The sequence below is a fragment of the Rhinoderma darwinii genome, chromosome 2 (assembly GCF_050947455.1).
Source record: "Rhinoderma darwinii isolate aRhiDar2 chromosome 2, aRhiDar2.hap1, whole genome shotgun sequence".
In the NCBI taxonomy this organism is placed as follows: Eukaryota; Metazoa; Chordata; class Amphibia; order Anura; family Rhinodermatidae; genus Rhinoderma; species Rhinoderma darwinii.
In genome coordinates, this window is record NC_134688.1 from 21,430,367 (window position 1) to 21,454,237 (window position 23,871).

The window sequence follows — 23,871 nt, forward strand, 5'->3', positions numbered from 1 at the left end:
GCGCCGGCCGCGGTGTGGGGGGGCAGTGTTGGAAGCGCTCCGGTTCGTCAAAACGGTGGGGGGTTGAATGCCGGGGCAGCGGTGGCAGTGGCGGCGGCGGTTCAAACAGACTCGCCAAAGGAGGTTGATAGGGTGCGTCTTGATGATCGTGCGCGCGGGGAGGTTTATGTTTGTTATGAGGGCCCGTTAGGGGCGCATTTAAAGCAGGAGGTAAAGGAAAGGATTTGGAAGGACGAGTATGTGGAGATTTTTTCCTTGCTTCCGCTGGAGAAGTTTAATTTAGATAAAGTGAAGCGGGATGAAACAAAAAAGGATGAGGAAGAAAAGAGACGGTACAGGTTGATTCCAAAAACGTTCGTCAATTGGATGCAGGCTTTTGCAATTTTGGCGAGCGTTATTGGGGAAAAGGCGCCAGATAATTGTTCCGGCTTGTTTTGTTATTTGGATGCGGTGGGGGAGGCGCATCGGGTTTATGGGGGCCAGGCCTGGCTTCGTTACGATGAGCAGTTTCGGCAGAGGAAAGCGGTGCGGCCGAATATACGGTGGGACCATAAGGACATAGCCTTATGGTTGAAAGTGACGGCACTTTATAAGCAGGGGCAGTCCTTTCCCGGGAGCGGGAATGCAGCAGGAACTTCCGGCGGGGGTAGTCAGGCCTCAGGTTCAAAATTTGGGACGTGTTGGCAGTTCAATGAGGGGCAGTGCAAATTTGGAGCGACGTGTAAATTCAAGCATGCGTGTTCACATTGCAGCGGGCAGTCACATGGAGCGTCTAAATGTTTTAAGAAGGGTAAACGACAAGGGGGAGCCAGCGGTGCGTCTGGTTATGGGGGAGACTCCGGTGAAACTCATAAAGATGGCCCCCTTTCTAAGTAGGTACCCCAATAAGGAGGGGGCGCGGTTGATTAGTTTAGGTTTTGGTTACGGTTTCGTTATTCCGCCCCCTTTGCATGAGGTCCCTTTCACGCAGCGCAACCTTAAGTCGGCATATCAGCATGCGGGGGTAGTCTCGGAAAAAATCCGGAAGGAGATTGATCTGGGCAGAATGGCGGGCCCCTTTAGCACGATCCCAGTTCCAGGTTTGGTGGTGTCACCGTTAGGGGTGGTTCCAAAACGAGAAGGTAACAAATTCCGGCTTATTCAGCATTTCTCCTTCCCGAAGGGGGCGTCGGTTAACGATGGCATTGACCAGGATCTCTGTTCTGTGGTCTACACGTCGTTTGATGCGGCGGTAGCGTTGGTACGTGGTTACGGAAGAGGGGCTCTGATGGCAAAAACTGATATTCAAGCGGCGTTTCGTTTGTTGCCGGTTCATCCGGACAGCCAGAGGTTGTTGGGATGTTATTGGGAAGGGGATTATTACATTGATCGATGCCTTCCCATGGGTTGTTCGTTGTCGTGCGCGTACTTTGAGGTGTTTAGTTCTTTTTTGGAATGGGTAGTCAGGGAGGTCGCGGGGGTGGAATCAGTTATTCACTATCTCGACGATTTCTTGTGCGTTGGCCCGTCGTGTTCGGGGGTTTGCGCAAATTTGTTGGAGACGGTCAATTGGGTGTCAAGGGAGTTCGGTGTACCCTTGGCTGTGGAAAAAACTGAGGGTCCGGTGACGACCATTTGTTTTTTGGGAATTACTATCGACTCCGTAGCAATGGAGTGCAGATTGCCGGAGGATAAGTTGGGGGATTTGCGGTTGGTAGTGGAGCGAGCGTGTCGGATTAGGAAAATTACGCTACGTGAATTGCAGTCCTTATTGGGGAAGTTGAATTTTGCCTGCCGCATCATGCCGATGGGCAGGGTTTTTTGTCGGCGGTTGGCAGCGGCGACGGCGGGGGTTCGGGAACCCCATCATTTCATTCGTCTGGCTGCAGAGCACAGGGAAGATTTACAGGTCTGGCTCCATTTTCTGGCACAGTATAATGGGCACTCTCTTTGGATGTCCCGGGCGTTAGATAGCTTCGATTTGGAATTGTTCACTGACGCGTCTGGGGCGGTGGGGTTCGGGGCGTTCTTTAAAGGTCAATGGTGCGCGGGAAAATGGCCGGTTGCATGGATGGAGGCGGGACTGACGCGTAACTTGGCCCTACTCGAACTGTTTCCCATCGTGGTGGCGGTCACCATTTGGGGAGACAGGTTCCGGGACAAAAAAGTGCGTTTTCATTGCGACAATTTGGGGGTGGTGATGGCTATAAATAATACTTCGGCGTCGTCCCCTCCAGTGGTTCGCTTGTTGCGTCAGTTGGTGCTTTCCTGTTTGAGTTTAAATGCATGGGTGGTGGCGGTGCATGTTCCCGGGGTAGAGAATTGTATTGCTGACGCGCTTTCTCGCTCGCAGTGGGATCGTTTCCGGCAGCTGGTCCCGGACGCGGAGTTAACAGGGGTGGACTGTCCCAGTCATCTGTGGGAGCTGGTATCCAGGCGGCAGGTGCATTGATTAAACGTTCACTGGCCAGTGCGACGTGGTCGTCGTATGCGGCTGGATGGAGGCAATGGGAGGAGTGGGTGAGATCTTTGGGAGATGTGTGCTCGGATGATGATAGGATGGTGGCCTTGCTGTTTTGGTTGGGGGATGCGTTCGCCCGGGGTTGCACGGTCGCTAAGGTTAATCGCTTCGTGGCGGCCATTGCTTTCGGTTGTAAGTTACGGGGGTTGGCAGATATCACGAAGCGGTTTTTGGTGGGCCAGGCATTGAAAGGGCTGAGACGGGGTGTAGTGGTGAGGGATAAGAGGCGTCCCGTGTCATTTCAATTGTTGTGTTCCCTGGAGGTGGTGGTGCGGCAGGTGTGTCGTTCAGAGTATGAGAGCAAGCTTTTCCGGTTGGCTTTTGCGTTAGCCTTTTTTGGTGCTTTTCGGGTAGGGGAATTGGTTTCCCCCAGTTCGGTGAGAGCGGGGGGCTTGTTGCAGGATAATGTCGATTTGTATGAAGACAGGGTGGAGATAGTGTTGCGAAGGTCCAAAACGGACCAAGGAGGGGCAGGACGTCGAGTGGTTTTGCTGGCGGTCCCAAAGAATCCGGTTTGTCCAGTGTTGTGTGTCAAGGAGTACTTGGCGGGTTTAGATCTCTCAGACGGGCCGTTGCTGCGGCACGAGGATGGCTCGTTTCTGTCGCGGTATCAGTTTATTTCGGTTTTCAGAAAGTGTCTGGTGGCTAGCGGGGTGCAGGCAGAGCAATACTCGTCTCATTCTTTCCGTATAGGGGCAGCGACGGAGGCGGTGAGATGGGGTTTAGATGATGCAGGCGTGCAGCGGATAGGGCGTTGGGAGTCGGCACGTTTCCGTTCTTATGTGCGCTTGAACATGTTGTGATATCTTGATGTATAGCATGTTCCGGGTGCGTGCGTTTCCGCCTGAGTATTAATGGTACGCGGCAGCAAGAGGTGGTGCGTGTATGTTCTTCATTTGTTTTGCAGGCCGTGACTCATGCATGGTGTGGATTATGGGACATTCTTTTGTGTACTGGGGTGCCCTTCGCGCGGATGTACGGCCGGACGGTCGACAGCTCAGGATTCCGCGGGACGCGGCGGTTGTGAGGTGGATGGGTATACGGGGAATGACATGGAACAGGGTATTGCCCGAGTTTCACAATTTTGTACTGCTTGACAGGGCGCCGGAGGTACTGGTGTTGCATGTGGGAGGCAACGATTTGGGTATACGCCCTTTCCGGGAGTTGGTACGGGACGTCAAGCATGATTTGCTCTGCTTATGGGCAACTTATCCTAAATTGGTGACGGTGTGGTCTGAGATGGTCCCTAGGAAGAACTGGCGGATGGCCCGTTCTGTGGGAAAAATTAACAAGGCTCGCATTAAGGCTAATAGGGCCATATCGAGCTTCGTGACGCGTAATGGTGGGGTTGCGGTGCGCCACTGGGATCTGGAGGCTGGGACAGGCAGCTACTGGAGAGAGGACGGTGTGCACCTCAATGAGGTGGGGATGGATATGTGGAGTCTGGCTTTGACCGATGGAATTGAGCGAGCGGTGGGAGTGTGGAGGAGCTCGCAGGCGTGAGGTGGTCAAGGCCTGTTTCGCTTTGGCGGGGGGGAGTCCTTGAAGTAGGTCGTAAAAAGTGGTGGGGGGGAATGCATCACGGGATGCACCCCCAATTTGTCGGCTTCTTAGGGTGTTACCCCTTTTGAAAGCTGGGTTATATATATTTATATATATATGGTGGTCATCTGCAAAAAGGTAATTTGGTGCTCCTGGGCCGGGTTACGGCTGGGGGTAAGGTATTTGTGGGCAGATGGCCAAAATTAAGTATCGGTGGCTTCAAGGACTTGCCCCTGTCATTCTGGTTGGTTTATAATGTTATGACCCTGATAGGGTCGCAGTGGGTTATTTGTTGTTTTGATGTATCCCCTTTTTTGGGGATTCAAAAATTATGGTATTTAAAGTTATTGTTATTTAAATAATAAACGGCTGCTGTGGCCATTAAAATCCAACTCTGTTTCAGTGTCTGCTTTGGGAGGGTAGATTTACATAAGGGGAGAAGCGACTCGACTTATTTGAGTCAAGAAGAGGCCGTACTGAAAGAAGAAAAAAGGAATAAGGGAAGGCCTCCATGACTAAAATAGATGGGAGGGACACAGAGTTGGCTGGCCTATGAGAGGAAAGGGGGGGGGGGACAGCAGGAGGGCTTGAGTGAGAACGGGTGGGGATTGAAGGGGATGTACCTGTTTCCTGTTTGTGCTCTCCCTCTCTTCGCCAGGACACAGAAGCAGGAACATGTTCCCGCCCGCCCGCCCTGATGTGGATCGGTTGACCGCGGCAAGAGGTTGCTGCGGATGGTGGTTCTTCTCGTCAAAGTTTATTTGCTTATTGACATTTGTATTTGGGGGAGGTTAAATTTTGTCATTGCAGCTGCGGGGGGGAGTCCTTGAAGTAGGTCGTAAAAAGTGGTGGGGGGGAATGCATCACGGGATGCACCCCCAATTTGTCGGCTTCTTAGGGTGTTACCCCTTTTGAAAGCTGGGTTATATATATTTATATATATATGGTGGTCATCTGCAAAAAGGTAATTTGGTGCTCCTGGGCCGGGTTACGGCTGGGGGTAAGGTATTTGTGGGCAGATGGCCAAAATTAAGTATCGGTGGCTTCAAGGACTTGCCCCTGTCATTCTGGTTGGTTTATAATGTTATGACCCTGATAGGGTCGCAGTGGGTTATTTGTTGTTTTGATGTATCCCCTTTTTTGGGGATTCAAAAATTATGGTATTTAAAGTTATTGTTATTTAAATAATAAACGGCTGCTGTGGCCATTAAAATCCAACTCTGTTTCAGTGTCTGCTTTGGGAGGGTAGATTTACATAAGGGGAGAAGCGACTCGACTTATTTGAGTCATGCATATTCATGTGTGTTTAATGTGCATATTCATGTGTGTTTACAAGGTGTACTTTATATGTGTATAATGTGCATACTCGTGTGTACTTTGTGTATAATTTGCATACTCGTGTGTACTTTGTGTATAATGTGCATACTTTGTGCATAATGTGCGTACTTTGTGCATAATGTGCCTACTTTGTGCATAATGTGCGTACTTTGTGCATAATGTGCGTACTTTGTGCATAATGTGCGTACTTTGTGTATAATGTGTGTACTTTGTGTACTTTGTGCATAATGTGCGTACTTTGTGCATAATGTGTGTACTTTGTGTACTTTGTGCATAATGTGCGTACTTTGTGCATAATGTGCGTACTTTGTGTATAATGTGCGTACTTTGTGCATAATGTGCCTACTTTGTGCATAATGTGCGTACTTTGTGTGTCTGTGATAAAGATAGAGATAGAGTGTATATATACATACATATGTACAGTGTGTGTATGTGTGTATATATATATATATATATATATATATATATATATATATATATTTCAGCAGAAATTCCGCTACAGAAAAAAAGCACCATTTCCTGTGGTTTTTACTGCAGTAAGTGGTGTGTATTTTGCTGCGTTTTTCTCATGTTGGGAGATGTTGACGTCTCATCTGAAAAAACGCAGCAATTCTGTCCACTTTCCACAGCAGGAATTGACATGCTGCAGCACGAGAAATACGCACCGCAGGACAAAATGTCTGGTCGGAAATTTTACGCAGCGTCTGGATGAGATTTGGTAAATCTCACTCACTTTGCTGCTACCGTATTTTCCGGGCAGAAAATACGCAGCAATTCCGTTAAATGTGGACAAGCCCTAATACAGTAGCAGCAGAGTACATTAGATGTGAACAATTCTCACCACACGCTGCGTAAATGATAAGTGGGAAATAAAAAGCTCAGACATTGACCTGCGGTGCGTTTTTTTATTCCGCAGCATGTCAATAGTATTTGCGTAAACACTGCTCATTTGTTTCGGGTTTTCCCCATTTAATTCAATGGGGAGGTAAAACCCACAACAGATAGCAGATGTTATGTAAAAACGCAATTTAGAAAAAATAAAAATCTTATACTTGCCCAGAATTCTGTTTCTTCGTCCGGGTCGGCCTCCTGGGATGACGTTTCACCCCATGTGACCGCTGCAGCCAAACACAGGCCAATCACAGGCTGCAGCAGTCATATGGGATAAAATGTCATCCCAGGGATGCAGCGACGCTGTGTAGCACTATATACAAGGGGGGGGAGCGCTGTGTGACACTATATATAAGGAAGGGAGCGCTGTGTGGCACTATATACAAGGGGGGAGCGCTGTGTGGCACTATATACAAGGGGGGAGCGCTGTGTGGCACTATATACAAGGGGGGAGCGCTGTGTGGCACTATATACAAGGGGGAGTGCTGTGTGGCTCTATCTATAGGGGGCTGTGTGATGCTATCTATAGGGGGCTGTGTGACGCTCTCTACAGGGGGTTGCGTGTGTGGCGCTATCTACAGGGGTGTGTGTGGCGCTATATCTACAGGGGTGTGTGTGGCTTTATCTACAGGGGGGTGTGTGTGTGTGGCTTTATCTACAGGGGGGGGGGTGTGTGTGTGTGGCTTTATCTACAGGGGGGTGTGTGTGTGTGGCTTTATCTACAGGGGGGTGTGTGTGTGGCTGTATCTACAGGGGGGTGTGTGTGTGTGGCTTTATCTACAGGGGGGTGTGTGTGTGTGTGGCTTTATCTACAGGGGGGTGTGTGTGTGGCTGTATCTACAGGGGGTGTGTGTGTGTGGCTTTATCTACAGGGGGGTGTGTGTGTTGCGCTGTCTACATGGGGGGTTGGCGCTGTGTCCCTGCACAGTGTGATACTGTCAGTATGTAGGGACACATCCCTGTGAAAGGGGAATCATAACACCCATTTGTTAATGCTTGTGCAAAAAGGTAGTGTTAGCAATAGTTACCGTCGCGGCAGGGTGGCGGTGGAGAAGGGGGGCCCAAGTTTGGGTAACAGCCCAGGGCCCATGGTCTTCTTAATCCGCCACTGATCACCACTGATTTCAATGGTGACGGATCCGGTGCGGAGCGGAAAAAGAAGCGACGTGCCCTATCTTGAGGTGTTTTCCACCTCAAAAACCCCATTGAAATGAATGGGAGATGAAAAAAAATGCTGCAAACGGCATTTATGGCAAAAAACGCTCGCAGCTTTTTCCTTTGCCTGTAGAAGAAAGAGGTAAAAAAAAATGCCTAAAAAAATGCGCCAAAAAACGCCTGTGGTGCAAAACCACTTAAAAAAAACCGGAGCTGATTTTTCCAGGCAGAATTTTCTGCCTGCAAAAATCTCTGTGTGAACAGGGTCTAAGGGTTCCGTTGTTTTGACGGAAGGAATAGCGCCGTCGACTATAGTATTGATTCCATCGAATCTATGGAACTGTTACACAAAGGTGACAAACGTAAACCGTTTGCACCGGATCCGTCACCTTTGAAATCAATGGTGGCGCAAACGGAAACCTATAATAATAATAATAATAATAATAATCTTTATTTATATAGCGCCAACATATTACGCAGCACTTTACAATGTAGAGGGAACATGAAAACAATATCAGACATTACATAGTGACAAAGTTCATTTACAATTCAAACCTGGGGAGTGAGGACCCTGCTCGCAAGAGCTTACAATCTATGAGGACATAAGGGAGACAAAGTGTAACAGTCTTTGTTCTGTACAATGGTCCGGCCATTTTTATACACATGCGGTGGTAACATAAAGCTGCATGAGCCGGTCACCAGCCAGTATCCGTGTATGACGGACATGAAGAGAAGGAGTGTGAGGGAATCTTATTCTGATGACTAATCTAAATGGAGGGCCATGAAAAGGAGTCAGATTAGGGAATTTTATAGGCCTGTCTAAATAGATGTGTTTTCAGGGCACGTTTAAAACTGTGGATATTGGGAATTAATCGGATTGTCTGGGGTAGCGCATTCCAGAGGACGGGTGCAGCACGAGAGAAATCCTGGAGACGGTAGTGGGAGGTTCGGATTATGGAGGATTTTAATCTAAGGTCGTTGGCAGAACGTAGAGCCCGAGTAGGGTGGTAGACAGAGATGAGGGAGGAGATGTAAGGAGGTGCAGCACTGTGGAGAGCTTTGTGGGTGAGAGTAATAAGTTTGAATTTTATTCGGAAGGGGATGGGCAACCAGTGCAGTGACTGGCACAGATTAGAGGCGTTGGTGTAGCGGTTGGTCATAAAGATGAGCCTGGCTGCTGCATTGAGGATAGATTGGAGAGGGGAGAGTTTAGTGAGGGGAAGACCGACTAGTAATGAGTTACAGTAATCAAGACGAGAGTGAATCAGAGCAACAATGAGAGTTTTGGCAGTTTCCTCCGTAAGAAAAGAGCGGATTCTGGAGATGTTTTTTAGGTGAAAATGACAGGAGCGTGAAAGTGATTGTATGTGAGGAGTAAAGGAAAGATCTGAGTCAAAAATAACCCCGAGACAGCGGGCGTGCTGCTTAGGAGTTATGATAGTGCCACACACAGAGATAGAGACATCAGGTTTAGGGAGGTTAGTAGATGGTTGGAACACAAGGAGCTCAGTTTTAGAAAGATTCAGTTTCAGATAGAGAGAGGACATGATGTTAGAGACAGCGGACAGACAATCACTGGTGTTCTGTATTAGAGCAGGGGTGATGTCACGGGAAGAGGTATATAATTGGGTGTCATCAGCGTAGAGATGGTACTGGAAGCCAAATCTGCTGATGGTTTGTCCAATAGGAGCTGTGTAGAGAGAAAAGAGGAGTGGACCTAGGACTGATCCCTGAGGAACCCCGATATCAAGGGGAAGAGGAGAAGAAGTGGAACCAGCAAATGACACACTGAATGAGCGGTCAGAGAGATAGGAGGAAAACCAAGAGAGAGCCGCGTCCTTGAGGCCAATAGAGTGGAGCATGTTAAGTAGGAGTTTGTGGTCTACCTATGGTTTCTGTTTGTTTCAGTTTGTCTTCTGTTCATGGCTTCCCCTGATGGAAAGCTCAGACGGAACCCATCAATGGAGCCCCGACGCAGATGTGAACGAAGTCTAAGATTCAAGTTTCCATTCCCCATTATCACACTGTACCGTGATCCGCAGATCCATCCTTGTCTATTCATCAATTTGTTACTTTTCCTGCCACTAGATGGCAGTGTATTTCTACCTACTTCTATTACACATAAAAACACATAAATGGAGCCGGTTATAAGAACACAGGGTGTATATTTTGCTCATTCTGGGGTGTTTGAAAGGATGTTATGACCTCAGCACAAGCAAAATGTGTAGAAAAAAACCAGACAGCTGTGAGTGACTTGATTTTTTGTGGTGGTTTTATTGCTCTCGTCTGGATATAAAAAATATAGAAATACTTCTGCTTCTCTTTCAAATCAACTGGAAAATGCTGATACAATATTTGATAGCTCAGTGGAAGCGAAAAGACAAGAACAAATATTGTGATCTGATGTTACTATTAAGGCTCTAAATACTGACATTGTAAAGGTTCCCCCATACACTTCTATTGTGTTATATATTGCAGTGTGTATTATCCAGTGCTTGTCCCAGATGCTGCAGAACATCATAGTACACACCTAAGTTACTGTATATCCTCATAATACACCTCAGCTGCTTCAGAACATCATGGTACGCACCTCAGATGCTGCAAAACGTCATAACACACACCTCAGCTGCTTCAGAACATCATAGTACACTCCTAAGATGCTGCAGAACCCCATAATACACACCTCAGCTGCTGCAGAACCGCATAATACACACCTCAGATGCTGCAAAACATCATAACACACACCTCAGCTGCTGCAGAACATCATAGTACACACTCCTAAGATGCTTCAGAATATCATGATATGCTCCTCAGCTGCTGCAGAACCGAATAATACACACCTCAGATGCTGCAAAACATCATATTACACACCTCAGATGCTGCAAAACATCATAGTACACACCTAAGTTACTGTATAACCTCATAATACACACCTCAGATGTGTCAGAACCTCATAATACACACCTCAGCTGCTTCAGAACATCATAGTACACTCAGATGCTGCAAAACATCATAGTACAAACCTAAGTTACTGTATAACCTCATAATACACACCTCAGCTGCAGCAGAACCGCATAATACACACCTCCGCTCCTGCAGAATATCATGATACACTCCTCAGCTGCTGCAGAACCCTATAGTATACAGCCCGGCTGCTGCAGAACCTCATAGTACACACCCCAGCTGCTGCAGGACATCATAATACACACCTCAGCTGCCGAAGAATATTGTAATACACACCTCAGCTAATGTAGAACATCATAATACATACCCCAGCTGCTGCAGAACCTCATAGTACACACCCCAACTGCTATAGAACATCATAATACACACCTCAGCTGCTGCAGAACCCTATAGTATACACCCTAGCTGTTGCAGAACCCCATAGTACACACCCCAGCTACTGCAGGACATCATAATACACACCTCAGCTGCTGCAGGACATCATAATACACACCTCAGCTGCTGCAGGACATCATAATACACACCACAGATGCTGCAGGACATCATAATACACACCTCTGCTGCTGCAGGACATCATAATACACACCTCAGCTGCTGCAGGACATCATAATACACACCTCTGCTGCTGCAGGACATCATAATACACACCTCTGATGATGCAGGACATCATAATACACACCTCTGCTGCTGCAGGACATCATAATACACACCTCTGATGCTGCAGGACATCATAATACACACCTCTGATGATGCAGGACATCATAATACACACCTCTGATGCTGCAGGACATCATAATACACACCTCAGATGCTGCAGGACATCATAATACACACCTCTGATGATGCAGGACATCATAATACACACCTCTGCTGCTGCAGGACATCATAATACACACCTCAGATGCTGCAGGACATCATAATACACACCTCAGATGCTGCAGGACATCATAATACACACCACAGATGCTGCAGGACATCATAATACACACCTCTGCTGCTGAAGAATATCCTAATATGCACCTAAACGGCTGCAGAATCCCATAGTACACAACCCAGCAGCTGCAGAACCTCATGATACAAACCTAAGCATGTTAATTAGTCATAATTATCAATATTATTTCGTAATTTATTGGATAATAATTTTCTAGCAGCATTATTATTATTATTATATTATTTTCAGGATTTTTCATCATATTATTTTGCAGCTTAAGAGACTCTGTCACCACATTATAAGTGTCCTATCTCCTACATAAGGAGATGGGCGCTGTAATGTAGGTGACAGTAATGCTTTTTATTTAAAAAAAACGATCTTTTTTCACAACGTTAGGAGCGATTTTGGTTTATGCTAAAGAGCTTTCTTAATGCCCAAGTGGGCGTACTTTTACTTTCGACCAAGTGGGCGTTGTACAGAGGAGTGCATGACGCTGACCAATCGGCATCATGCACTCCTCTCCATTCATTTACAGATATATCGCTATGTGCAGCCTCATACACAAGCCCTAACATTACTAGTGTCCTGATAATGAATACACATGAAATCCAGCCTGGACGTCATGTGTACTCAGAATCCTGACACTTCTGAATCTTTTTTTGTGAGATTCCGGCAAGTGAAACCAAATGTCGTTTAGCTCCGTGATCTCGCGAGATTTCGTATCCGTTGCTGGAATCTCACAAAAAAGAGTCAGAAGTGTCAGGATTCTGAGTACACATGACGTCCAGGCTGGATTTCATGTGTAGTCATTATCAGGACACTGTAGTAATGTTAGGGTTTGTGTATGAGGCTGCACATAGTGATATAACTATATCGCTAGTGCTGTGTAAATGAATGGAGAGGAGTGCATGATGCCGATTGGTCACTGATTGGTCAGCGTCATGCACTCCTCTGTACGACGCCCACTTGGTCGAAAGTAAAAGTACGCCCACTTGGGCATTAAGAAAGCTCATTAGCATAAACCAAAATCGCTCCTAACGTTGTGAAAAAAGATAGTTTTTTTTAAATAAAAAGCATTACTGTCACCTACATTACAGCACCGATCTCCTTATATAGGAGACAGGACACTTATAATGTGGTGACAGAGTCTCTTTAGTTTGATGCTTTGTAGAGGTTTATTGTTTATGTTGTAGCTGTCACACTAATCTCTATGTAACGTCTGACTCATCATTCAGCTCCAGGCCTCACGGAAAAGGTTTTACTACAATGGAGAATTAAGAGATCGCAAATAATAAATAAATTATACAAAAAAAGTAGTTCTTAATAATTAATTGCATTCGTTTCTTAGTCTCAGGCAAGTTAAAGAGACTCTGTCACCTTATTATAAGTGCCCTATCTCCTACATAATTTGATCGGCGCTCATCGACGATCATTTTTGACCAAGTTATGACCTATTTTATGAATTTCTTAATAGACAACTGGGCGTCTTTTTACTTTTTGACCAAGTGGGCGTTGTGGAGAGAAGTGTATGAGGCTGACCAATCAGTGACCAATCAGTGACCAATACAGTAAAAACACGCCCAGTTGTCCATTAAGAAACTCATTAGCATAAATCTAAAATAGGTCATAACTCCGTCAAAATTGATAGTTTTTCTAAATAAAAACCACTGTTGTTATCTACATTACAGCGCCGATCAAATTATGTAGGAGATAGGGCACTTATAATCTGGTGACAGAGCCTCTTTAAGTCACATTATAGCTCTCAGAGGGTAATCACTCAGCTTTCCTAATGTCCTGAACAGCACAAATCTTCCTGGTAATGCGGATATATTAGTACCTATCATGATCTATCAGGACCTATCAATATCTATCTGGACATATCAATATCTATCTGGACCTATCAATATCTATCAGGACCTAACAATATCTATCTGGACCTATCAATATCTATCAGGACCTATCAATATCTATCTGGACTTATCAATATCTATCTGGACCTATCAATATCTATCTGGACATATCAATATCTATCAGGACCTATCAATATCTATTTGGACGTGTCATTATCTATCTGGACCTATCAATATCTATCTGGACCTATCAATATCTATCTGGACCTATCAATATCTATCAGGACCTATCAATATCTATCTGGACTTATCAATATCTATCTGGACCTATCAATATCTATCTGGACGTGTCATTATCTATCTGGACCTATCAATATCTATCAGGACCTATCAATATCTATGTGGACTTATCAATATCTATCTGGACTTATCAATATCTATCTGGACGTGTCATTATCTATCTGGACCTATCAATATCTATCAGGACCTATCAATATCTATCTGGACCTATCAATATCTATCATGACCTATCAATATCTATCAGAACCTATCAATATCTATCTGGACATATCAATATCTATCTGGACCTATCAATATCTATCAGGACCTATCAATATCTATCTGGACGTGTCATTATCTATCTGGACCTATCAATATCTATCAGGACCTATCAATATCTATCTGGACCTATCAATATCTATCAGGACCTATCAATATCTATCTGGACCTATCAATATCTATCTGGACCTATCAATATCTATCTGGACCGATCAATATCTATCAGGACCTATCAATATCTATCTGGACCTATCAATATCTATCAGGACCTATCAATATCTATCTGGACTTATCAATATCTATCTGGACCTATCAATATCTATCTGGACATATCAATATCTATCAGGACCTATCAATATCTATCTGGACCTATCAATATCTATCAGGACCTATCAATATCTCTCTGGACTTATCAATATCTATCTGGACCTATCAATATCTATCTGGACATATCAATATCTATCTGGACCTATCAATATCTATCTGGACATATCAATATCTATCAGGACCTATCAATATCTATCTGGACATATCAATATCTATCTGGACCTATCAATATCTATCAGGACCTATCAATATCTATCTGGACATGTCATTATCTATCTGGATCTATCGATATCTATCTGGACCTATCAATACCTATCTGGATCTATCAATATATATCTGGACCTATCAATATCTATCAGGACGTATCAATACCTATCTGGACCTATCAATATCTATCTGGATCTATCAATATCTATCTGGACCTATCAATATCTATCTGGATCTATCAATATCTATCTGGACGTGTCATTATCTATCTGGATCTATCAATATCTATCTGGACCTATCAATATCTATCTGGACCTATTAGTACCTATCTGGACCTATCAATATCTATCTGGACCTATCAATACCTATCTGGACCTATCAATACCTATCTGGACCTATCAATACCTATCTGGACCTATCAATATCTATCTGGACGTATCAATATCTATCTGGACATGTCAGTACATATCTGGACCTATCAATATCTAGCTGGACCTATCACTATCTATCTGGACCTATCAATATCTATCTGGACCTATCAATATCTATTTGGACCTGTCAATATCTATCTGGACCTATCAATATCTATCAGGACCTATCAATATCTATCTGGACATGTCATTATCTATCTGGACCTATCAATATCTATCAGGACCTATCAATATCTACCTGGAGCTATCAATATCTATTAGGACCTATCAATATCTATCTGGACCTATCAATATCTATCTGGACCTATCAATATCTATCTGGACCTATCAATATCTATCAGGACCTATCAATATCTATCTGGACCTATCAATATCTATCAGGACCTATCAATATCTATCTGGACTTATCAATATCTATCTGGACCTATCAATATCTATCAGGACCTATCAATATCTATCAGGACCTATCAATATCTATCTGGACCTATCAATATCTATCTGGACCTATCAATATCTATCTGGACTTATCAATATCTATCTGGACCTATCAATATCTATCTGGACATATCAATATCTATCTGGACCTATCAATATCTATCAGGACCTATCAATATCTATCTGGACGTGTCATTATCTATCTGGACCTATCAATATCTATCTGGATCTATCAATACCTATCTGGATCTATCAATATATATCTGGACCTATCAATATCTATCAGGACGTATCAATACCTATCTGGACCTATCAATATCTATCTGGACCTATCAATATCTATCTGGACGTGTCATTATCTATCTGGACCTATCAATATCTATCTGGACGTGTCATTATCTATCTGGACCTATCAATATCTATCTGGATCTATCAATATCTATCTGGACGTGTCATTATCTATCTGGACCTATCAATATCTATCTGGACCTATCAATACCTATCTGGACCTATCAATACCTATCTGGACCTATCAATATCTATCTGGACCTGTCAGTACCTACAGTGGAGGAAATAAGTATTTGATCCCTTGCTGATTTTGTAAGTTTGCCCACTGTCAAAGACATGAACAGTCTAGAATTTTTAGGCTAGGTTAATTTTACCAGTGAGAGATAGATTATATTTAAAAAAAAAAACAGGAAATCACATTGTCAAAATTATATATATTTATTTGCATTGTGCACAGAGAAATAAGTATTTGATCCCCTACCAACCATTAAGAGTTCAGCCTCCTCCAGACCAGTTACACGCTCCAAATCAACTTGGTGCCTGCATTATAGACAGCTGTCTTACATGGTCACCTGTATAAAAGACTCCTGTCCACAGACTCAATTAATCAGTCTGACTCTAACCTCTACAACATGGGCAAGACCAAAGAGCTTTCTAAGGATGTCAGGGACAAGATCATAGACCTGCACAAGGCTGGAATGGGCTACAAAACCATAAGTAAGACGCTGGGTGAGAAGGAGACAACTGTTGGTGCAATAGTAAGAAAATGGAAGACATACAAAATGACTGTCAAACGACATCGATCTGGGGCTCCATGCAAAATCTCACCTCGTGGGGTATCCTTGATCCTGAGGAAGGTGAGAGCTCAGCCGAAAACTACACGGGGGGAACTTGTTAATGATCTCAAGGCAGCTGGGACCACAGTCACCAAGAAAACCATTGGTAACACATTACGCCGTAATGGATTAAAATCCTGCAGTGCCCGCAAGGTCCCCCTGCTCAAGAAGGCACATGTACAGGCCCGTCTGAAGTTTGCAAATGAACATCTGGATGATTCTGAGAGTGATTGGGAGAAGGTGCTGTGGTCAGATGAGACTAAAATTGAGCTCTTTGGCATTAACTCAACTCGCCGTTTTTGGAGGAAGAGAAATGCTGCCTATGACCCAAAGAACACCGTCCCCACTGTCAAGCATGGAGGTGGAAACATTATGTTTTGGGGGTGTTTCTCTGCTAAGGGCACAGGACTACTTCACCGCATCAATGGGAGAATGGATGGAGCCATGTACCGTCAAATCCTGAGTGACAACCTCCTTCCCTCCACCAGGACATTAAAAATAGCTCGTGGCTGGGTCTTCCAGCACGACAATTACCCGAAACATACAGCCAAGGCAACAAAGGAGTGGCTCAAAAATAAGCACATTAAGGTCATGGAGTGGCCTAGCCAGTCTCCAGACCTTAATCCCATCGAAAACTTATGGAGGGAGCTGAAGATCCGAGTTGCCAAGCGACAGCCTCGAAATCTTAATGATTTACAGATGATCTGCAAAGAGGAGTGGGCCAAAATTCCATCTAACATGTGTGCAAACCTCATCATCAACTACAAAAAACGTCTGACTGCTGTGCTTGCCAACAAGGGTTTTGCCACCAAGTATTAAGTCTTGTTTGCCAAAGGGATCAAATACTTATTTCTCTGTGCACAAAGCAAATAAATATATATAATTTTGACAATGTGATTTTTTTTTTTTTTTTTAAATATAATCTATCTCTCACTGGTAAAATTAACCTAGCCTAAAAATTCTAGACTGTTCATGTCTTTGACAGTGGGCAAACTTACAAAATCAGCAAGGGATCAAATACTTATTTCCTTCACTCTATCTGGACCTATCAATATCTATCTGGACCTATCAATATCTATCTGGACCTGTCAATATCTATCTGGACCTATCAGTACCTATTTGAATCTAGAATGGGGAGTATCACTTTATAGTTGAAAATGTCACATTGTAAACAAAGAAATATATGTTCCATCTATCATCTGTAACATGTAGCAGAGGTATTCCATACTGAGGATTTAAGGGGATTATACAGTTTGTACAACTCCTGTCCTGTCCACTGGTCCTTTTAGGGTGTATGGACGTCATAGGGGTGTGGAGGTCCCCCGCTCACTCCCTTATTAGCCAGAGCAGAGGACTACTGCAGAGAGAACCCATCTTTTCTGTGCGTTACACAGATGACCCATTGATTTAAACAGGCGCTATGTAATGTAGCGTTGCTGCAGGGAGAATAAGGGTGGGCTGGCGACTTCCTCTGGCATTAACAGCTGATGGCGAGGAGTTCCAGGAGAGAGACCCCCAGCAATGTTATCTTCTGTCTTAAAGGGGTTTTCCATTTTGTGTAAATATTAAAATCACAGAGGACACTATTGTAGTGCATATTGCGATGTATAATATGTTTTCTATTCGGCAGCCCTCTGCTCAATGAACTTGCTGCTGACTCCTATGATGGACGGAACGATGAAGATGAGAAGACGGACGTGGAAATAAACATGCAAGATTTATTACAGCCCAGTGGTCCTGAAGCTTGTGAAAACACAGCACTAAGTGAGACCGAAGCGACTCTCCCATCACATAAGGTATGGGAAAAAGGATTTTATGTACTTACCTCAGTCAGTGTAGCAGATCAGGGGCGTACACAGAAATCATGGGGGCCACAGAAAAAGCACTGCTGAGCTCCCTGCCAAATGTACAGTACTGCCCCCTTATTAGAGGTAGAGTCCATTCTATTTAATTTCATAATATATTTGTTCTTTGGGCTCTCTGCTTATTCTGATTAGATAAATAATATAATTCTGTCTGTCTACAGCTGCCACTAGGGGGAGCTTTCTGCATGGATTTATTCCGTTATCATTGAACTCAACCCCTTCAGAGTACAGCGAATTCTGGCCTTAAATGGTCACTAACTTTTCAACAAACTTTGCATCAGGGGCGTCACTAGCACCATGCCTTTGGGGCCCAAGCCCCGGATCTTTCGACCGAGCCACGGCCGCCCGCACTGCATCTGTACCAGTTAATGTAGTAACTGGGGCCTATGTAATAAACGACACGGGCTCCTGTCACTATAGTAACGACGCATACTGACCTATCTTCCTTCCCACCGTCTTCTCGCGTCATGACGTCACGAAGCTGGATGGTGTTGGGACATCTACTGCACCTGGAAGCGGAGAGGAGGTAAGTGTAACGTTACGGTCTGCTGGGGTCTTGTATCTAAGCCTGCCTTGTGGTAGGCTTAAATACATGGTCTATTCGAGGACTAATTCGATAACGACTTTTTTAGTTTTCAATAAAATGGTTAATGAGAGTTGTGTGTGTGGGTTTTTTTTTCCAATAAAATATTTTATCTCTGTCTTTGTATTTTCTTTTAAACTTTATTACTACCGCCTTATTAATAGCTGCTGACTGATTAACAGCATCCATTACTGATGTGGGGCTTAGTGTCAGCCGGTGCAGAGGCATTACCCCAGTACCCACCGCCACAAGGGGTACTGGCAAGAGCCAGGTGTGATCCAGTACCCGACCATTTGCAGCAATGGTCGGGCACTGGGGCGGCCGCAGGCTGGTATCATTAGACTGGGAAAGGCCAAAAACAGTGGCCCTTCCCATCCTGGTAATGCTGCCTGCTGCTATGTTGTATCTGGCTGGTTATGAAAAATAGGGGGTCCCACACCATTTTTTAAATTTATTTATTTTTTCAAATAAATAAGTGGAAAAAACGACATGCCCCCCCCCGCCCCCCATTTTTGATAACCAGCCAGATACAACACAGCAGCAGGCAGCGTTACCAGCGTGGGATGGGCCACTGTTTTTGGCCTATCCCAGCCTAATATTACCAGCCTGCGGCCGCCCCAGTACCTGACCATGACTACAGATCGTCGGGTACTGGATCGTAACCGGCACCCCTGGTGGCAGTGGGTACCGGGGTAATAATGGGGGTTAGTGTTAGCCTCTGCACTGGCTAACATTAAGCCCCGCCTTAGTAATGGGCGTTGTCAATCAGTCAGCAGCTATTAATAAGGTGGTAGTAATAAAGTTTAAAATAATACAGGGACATAAAAAAAATATTTTATTGAAATAAAAAAAAAAAAACCCACACAACTCTCATTAACCGTTTTATTGAGAATAAAAAAAAAGCCGTAATTGAAGTAGTCCTCGAATCCGACGTAGTCCAATGACCGAAAAAATTAGTAACACATAAAAAAGAAAAACAATTCTTATACTTACCTTTCCTGGGTCCAGCACTGGAGCCCCAATGTCAGCGAGCTGGGCCCTGTATCTAATCCGATCATGCGTGATACTGTCTGCTGAGCCACTGTATCTAATCCTATCATGTGTGATACTGTCTGCTGAGCCATTGTATCTAATCCTATCATGTGTGATACTGTCTGCTGAGCCACTGTATCTAATCCCATCATGTGTGATACTGTCTGCTGAGCCACTGTATCTAATCCTATAATGTGTGATACTGTCTGCTGAGCCATTGTATCTAATCCTATCATGTGTGATACTGTCTGCTGAACCACTGAATCTAAAGCTGGGTTCACACGACCTATTTTGAGGCGTAAACGAGGCGTATTATGCCTCGATTTATGCCTGAAAACACGGCTCCAATACGTCGGCAAACATCTGCCCATTAATTTCAATGGGTTTGCCGACGTACTGTGCAGACGACCTGTAATTTACGCGTCGCTGTCAAACGACTCGTCAAAACAAGTGCAGGACATTTCTTGAGACGTAATTTGAGCCGTTTTTCATTGATTCCAATGAAGAACAGCTCCAAATTACGGCCGTAATTGACGCCTCGCAAAAGGTGAGTACGAGCAATTACGTCTGCAATTACGGCGATGTTTTCTCCTGAAAACAGCTCCGTAATTTCAGACGTAAATGCAGTTAGCGTGTGCACATACCCTAATCATATCATGTGTGATACGGTCTGCTGAGCCACTGTATCTAATCCTATATTGTGTGATACTGTCTGCTGAGCTACTGTATCTAATTCTATCCATAGCTATAGAGTCAGAGTGCTACTGATATGTTGTCTTCTATATACATACACGCACACACATTTTTGGGGGGGGGGGGGGGGTGAACATATGTTAATACAAGGATACTTACTGCTGGGGCCCTGTATCTAAGTCTATCATCTGTAATACTGACTGCTGGGGCACTGTATCTAAGTCTATCATCTGTAATACTGACTGCTGGGGCCCTGTATCTAAGTCTATCATCTGTAATACTGACTGCTGGGGCACTGTATCTAAGTCTATCATGTGTGATACCGTCTGCTGGGGCCATGTATCTAAGCCTATCATGTGTGATACTGTCTGCTGAGACAAGGAGGGTATGTGGGACTACCTACAGGGGACTGCATGGCACAGTCTACAAGGGGGATGTATGGCAGGGGGACTGTGTGTGGAACTATACAGGGGGTTTGTGACACTATATACAGCGGGTGTGACACTATATACAGGGGATGTGACACTATATACAGGGGGATTGTCACAGTATACACAAGGGGCATTCTGTGGGGAACTCTCCACAGGTGTCTTTGATTAGAGCCCTGAGACATAACTTTGTTTGGGGCCCTAGAAATACAAAATTTGCCCCTGAGGACTAGTACAAGGATACTTACTGCAGGGGCCCTTTATCTAAGGCTACATTCACACGAGCGTGACAGATTTACGTTCATAAAAAACGCACGTAAATCTGTCCGTGTGCGCTGCGTTTTGCATCATTGCGCTTTGCGTGTGGCATGTGTTTTTCACGCACTTGCACTTTTTATTTTTCAGTGTAATTGTTGCGTAAAACACGAACAGCACAATGATGTGCGTCCGTGTGCTGTCCGTGGTTTTCACGCACCGTATTGACGTTAATGGGCGGCTGGGTGCGTGAAAACGCATTAATATAGGACATGCAGTGAGTTTCACGCAACAGACACTCGCTGCATGAAAACTCACACATGTGCTAATAGCCCCTTTGAAATCAACAGGTCCGTGTGCTGTGCGTTATTTCAACGCACAGCACACGGACGAGAATCACGCTCGTCTGAATGAGCTCTAAGTCTATCATGTGTGATACAGTCTGCTGGCCATGTATCTAAGCCTATCATGTGTGATACTCTCTGTTGGGGCCCTGTATCTAAACCGATCATGTATGATACTGTATTCTGAGACAATGCATCCAATTCTATCCAGCGGTGTAGGGGGGGGGGCTAAATATATGTCTCGAGGTTTGTGCCCCTTATCTTTTAAGACCCTAGCAACGCCCCTGCTACGCATAAATCAATAGTACAAACGAATTTAAGAAAATTTGTAATGAATAAAAATTGGCTCTTTCTCCACTTATCAGGCCCCCCCCTCCTAACTGTTCACTCACTCTGAATTTACGGCTTTTTCCATCTCCTCAAGGCAATATGGACTATGAGCTCACTGAGATATAAGGTTACAACTGCCCATAGACGTCTATGGCGAAGGGAGGGGGAAGAGGGAGCAGGAGCAGAGTAATGCCTTGCTCACAAAAAACGACGTGTAAATGTGTCAAAAACTCTAGCGTTTTTTTAAAGCACTTTTTAAAATACAGGCGTTTTTGATGCGTTTTTGTTGTGTTCTTTTTACACGTTTTGTGCGTGATTTTGGCACATTTTTTGGTGCGTTTTATGGCGCATAATTAGAACTATGGTAATTAGATGCTTCTTTTTTTACACAACGCGTTTTTTAAATACGCTCGCGTAAAAGAAGCTTTGTATGCACTATCAATGTGCTTTCCCATTGATGTCAAAGCGCACCGAAAAACACGTCAAATATACGTCGTGGGAACAAGGCCTAAGAGAAAAGCAGAGAGACGCACAGAGATGCTGCAGCAGCTTCTAGTAAGGCTTTATTACACGGGTCAGTACCATTATACCCAATTTATATAGTTTTTTGGTGTTTTACTTCTTTACACAAGAAAAACTGTTTTTGTAATAAAAACATTTTTTTGTTTCACCATATTTTAACACAGAACATTTTTATTTTTCATCGCCGGAGTTGTGTGAGGGCTAGTTTTTTGCAGCACGACCTGTAGTTTTCATTGGAACCATTTTAGGGTATATATGACTTTATGATCATTAGGATCACTATTTATTCCATTTCTTATGTAGTGCGATGAACAAAAAATAGCAACTCCGGCATTGTTTTATTTTTTTTTAAATGGTGTTCACTGTGCAGGTTAAATAACATCATAGTTTTATAGTATGGGTGGTTACAGATGCGACAATACCAATTTTGATTAGTTTTTTACTGATTTTTGTTTTATTTTACTTGGTATTTTTATTTTAAAACCCTTTTTTTTTATTTTGTATATGCAATACTTTCTTAGTCCCACAAGGGGACTTGAACATTTGAATGCTCAAACACTTTCATAATACACTCATAGGGGCATAATACACAGAAATGGGGGCTTTCGTTTGGTCACTAACTACTATGTCAGCCCATTACGTTGCAGGGGCGCCGACAGAGCCCTCTTACTTTGTCAAACTCCTTAGGGTATGTGCACACACACTAATTACGTCCGTAATTGACGGACGTAATTCGGCCGCAAGTACCGGACCGAACACAGTGCAGGGAGCCGGGCTCCTAGCATCATACTTATGTACGATGCTAGGAGTCCCTGCCTCGCTGCAGGACAACTGTCCCGTACTGTAATCATGTTTTCAGTACGGGACAGTCGTCCTGCAGCGAGGCAGGGACTCCTAGCGTCGTACATAACTATGATGCTAGGAGCCCGGCCCCCTGCAGTGTGTTCGGTCCGGGTCTTCCGGCCGAAATACGTCCGTCAATTACGGACGTAATTAGTGTGTGTGCACATACCCTTAGATGCATCAAAGGTGTTAAATGGCCGCAAGCTAGTTCCAACTGTATGTTACAACTGACACCCGCTGCTGATAGATGCGCTGTCGATGGTCCAGCGCTGCTGACCCCAGCACTAGAAGATACAGGATGGACACAGTACTGATGTCATCAGCGCTGGTCCATCTGAGAGCAGTGGGGGAAAAAGGAAGGCACCAGGTAATTTAAGTATACATTCCCCATAGTATGTAAAAGTTTTATGGAGAGCCAAAGGGGCCCCTTAAATTATAACATTTGGCTCCCTGTAGCCACCACTAGGGGGAGCTTAGGAGCTTACTGCATACTGAATATTGAATTTAATGTATACAGTATGTAGTGAGCTCCTAGGTTCCCCCTAGTGGTGGCTGCATGTAGCCAGCATGTTATCTTTGACATCTATGTCTATGCAGGTGATTCGGAAAAAAAAATATTCAGTGGCCGCTATAAAGATTAAATTAATTAGCACAGAATTTTAGACCTAATTCGATTCAATTTAAAACATGATATTAAGTAAATATGAAAAACTCTGCTCTACT

The 23,871-nt window shown here is 44.2% G+C and overlaps 1 protein-coding gene and 1 long non-coding RNA gene across 10 annotated transcripts in view; one reads left to right on the plus strand and one right to left on the minus strand.

Moving 5' to 3' along the window:
• LOC142742055 (uncharacterized) overlaps window positions 1-23,871 on the minus strand; it is a 127,045-nt gene that overhangs the window by 65,347 nt on the left and 37,827 nt on the right. For both annotated transcript variants that reach the window (XR_012881276.1, XR_012881277.1), the window contains exon 3: window positions 18,556-18,627. This is a non-coding gene — a long non-coding RNA (uncharacterized LOC142742055). The remainder of the gene's footprint in view (window positions 1-18,555; window positions 18,628-23,871) is intronic.
• LOC142742053 (cyclic nucleotide-binding domain-containing protein 2-like) overlaps window positions 23,379-23,871 on the plus strand; it is a 215,405-nt gene continuing 214,912 nt past the window's right edge. For all 8 annotated transcript variants that reach the window (XR_012881273.1, XR_012881274.1, XR_012881275.1 and 5 more), the window contains exon 1: window positions 23,379-23,515. Coding sequence is in view for 5 of the 8 variants with exons in the window: in XM_075851454.1 (XP_075707569.1) it covers window positions 23,396-23,515 (120 nt within the window). In the remaining 3 variants the exon portion in view is untranslated. The remainder of the gene's footprint in view (window positions 23,516-23,871) is intronic.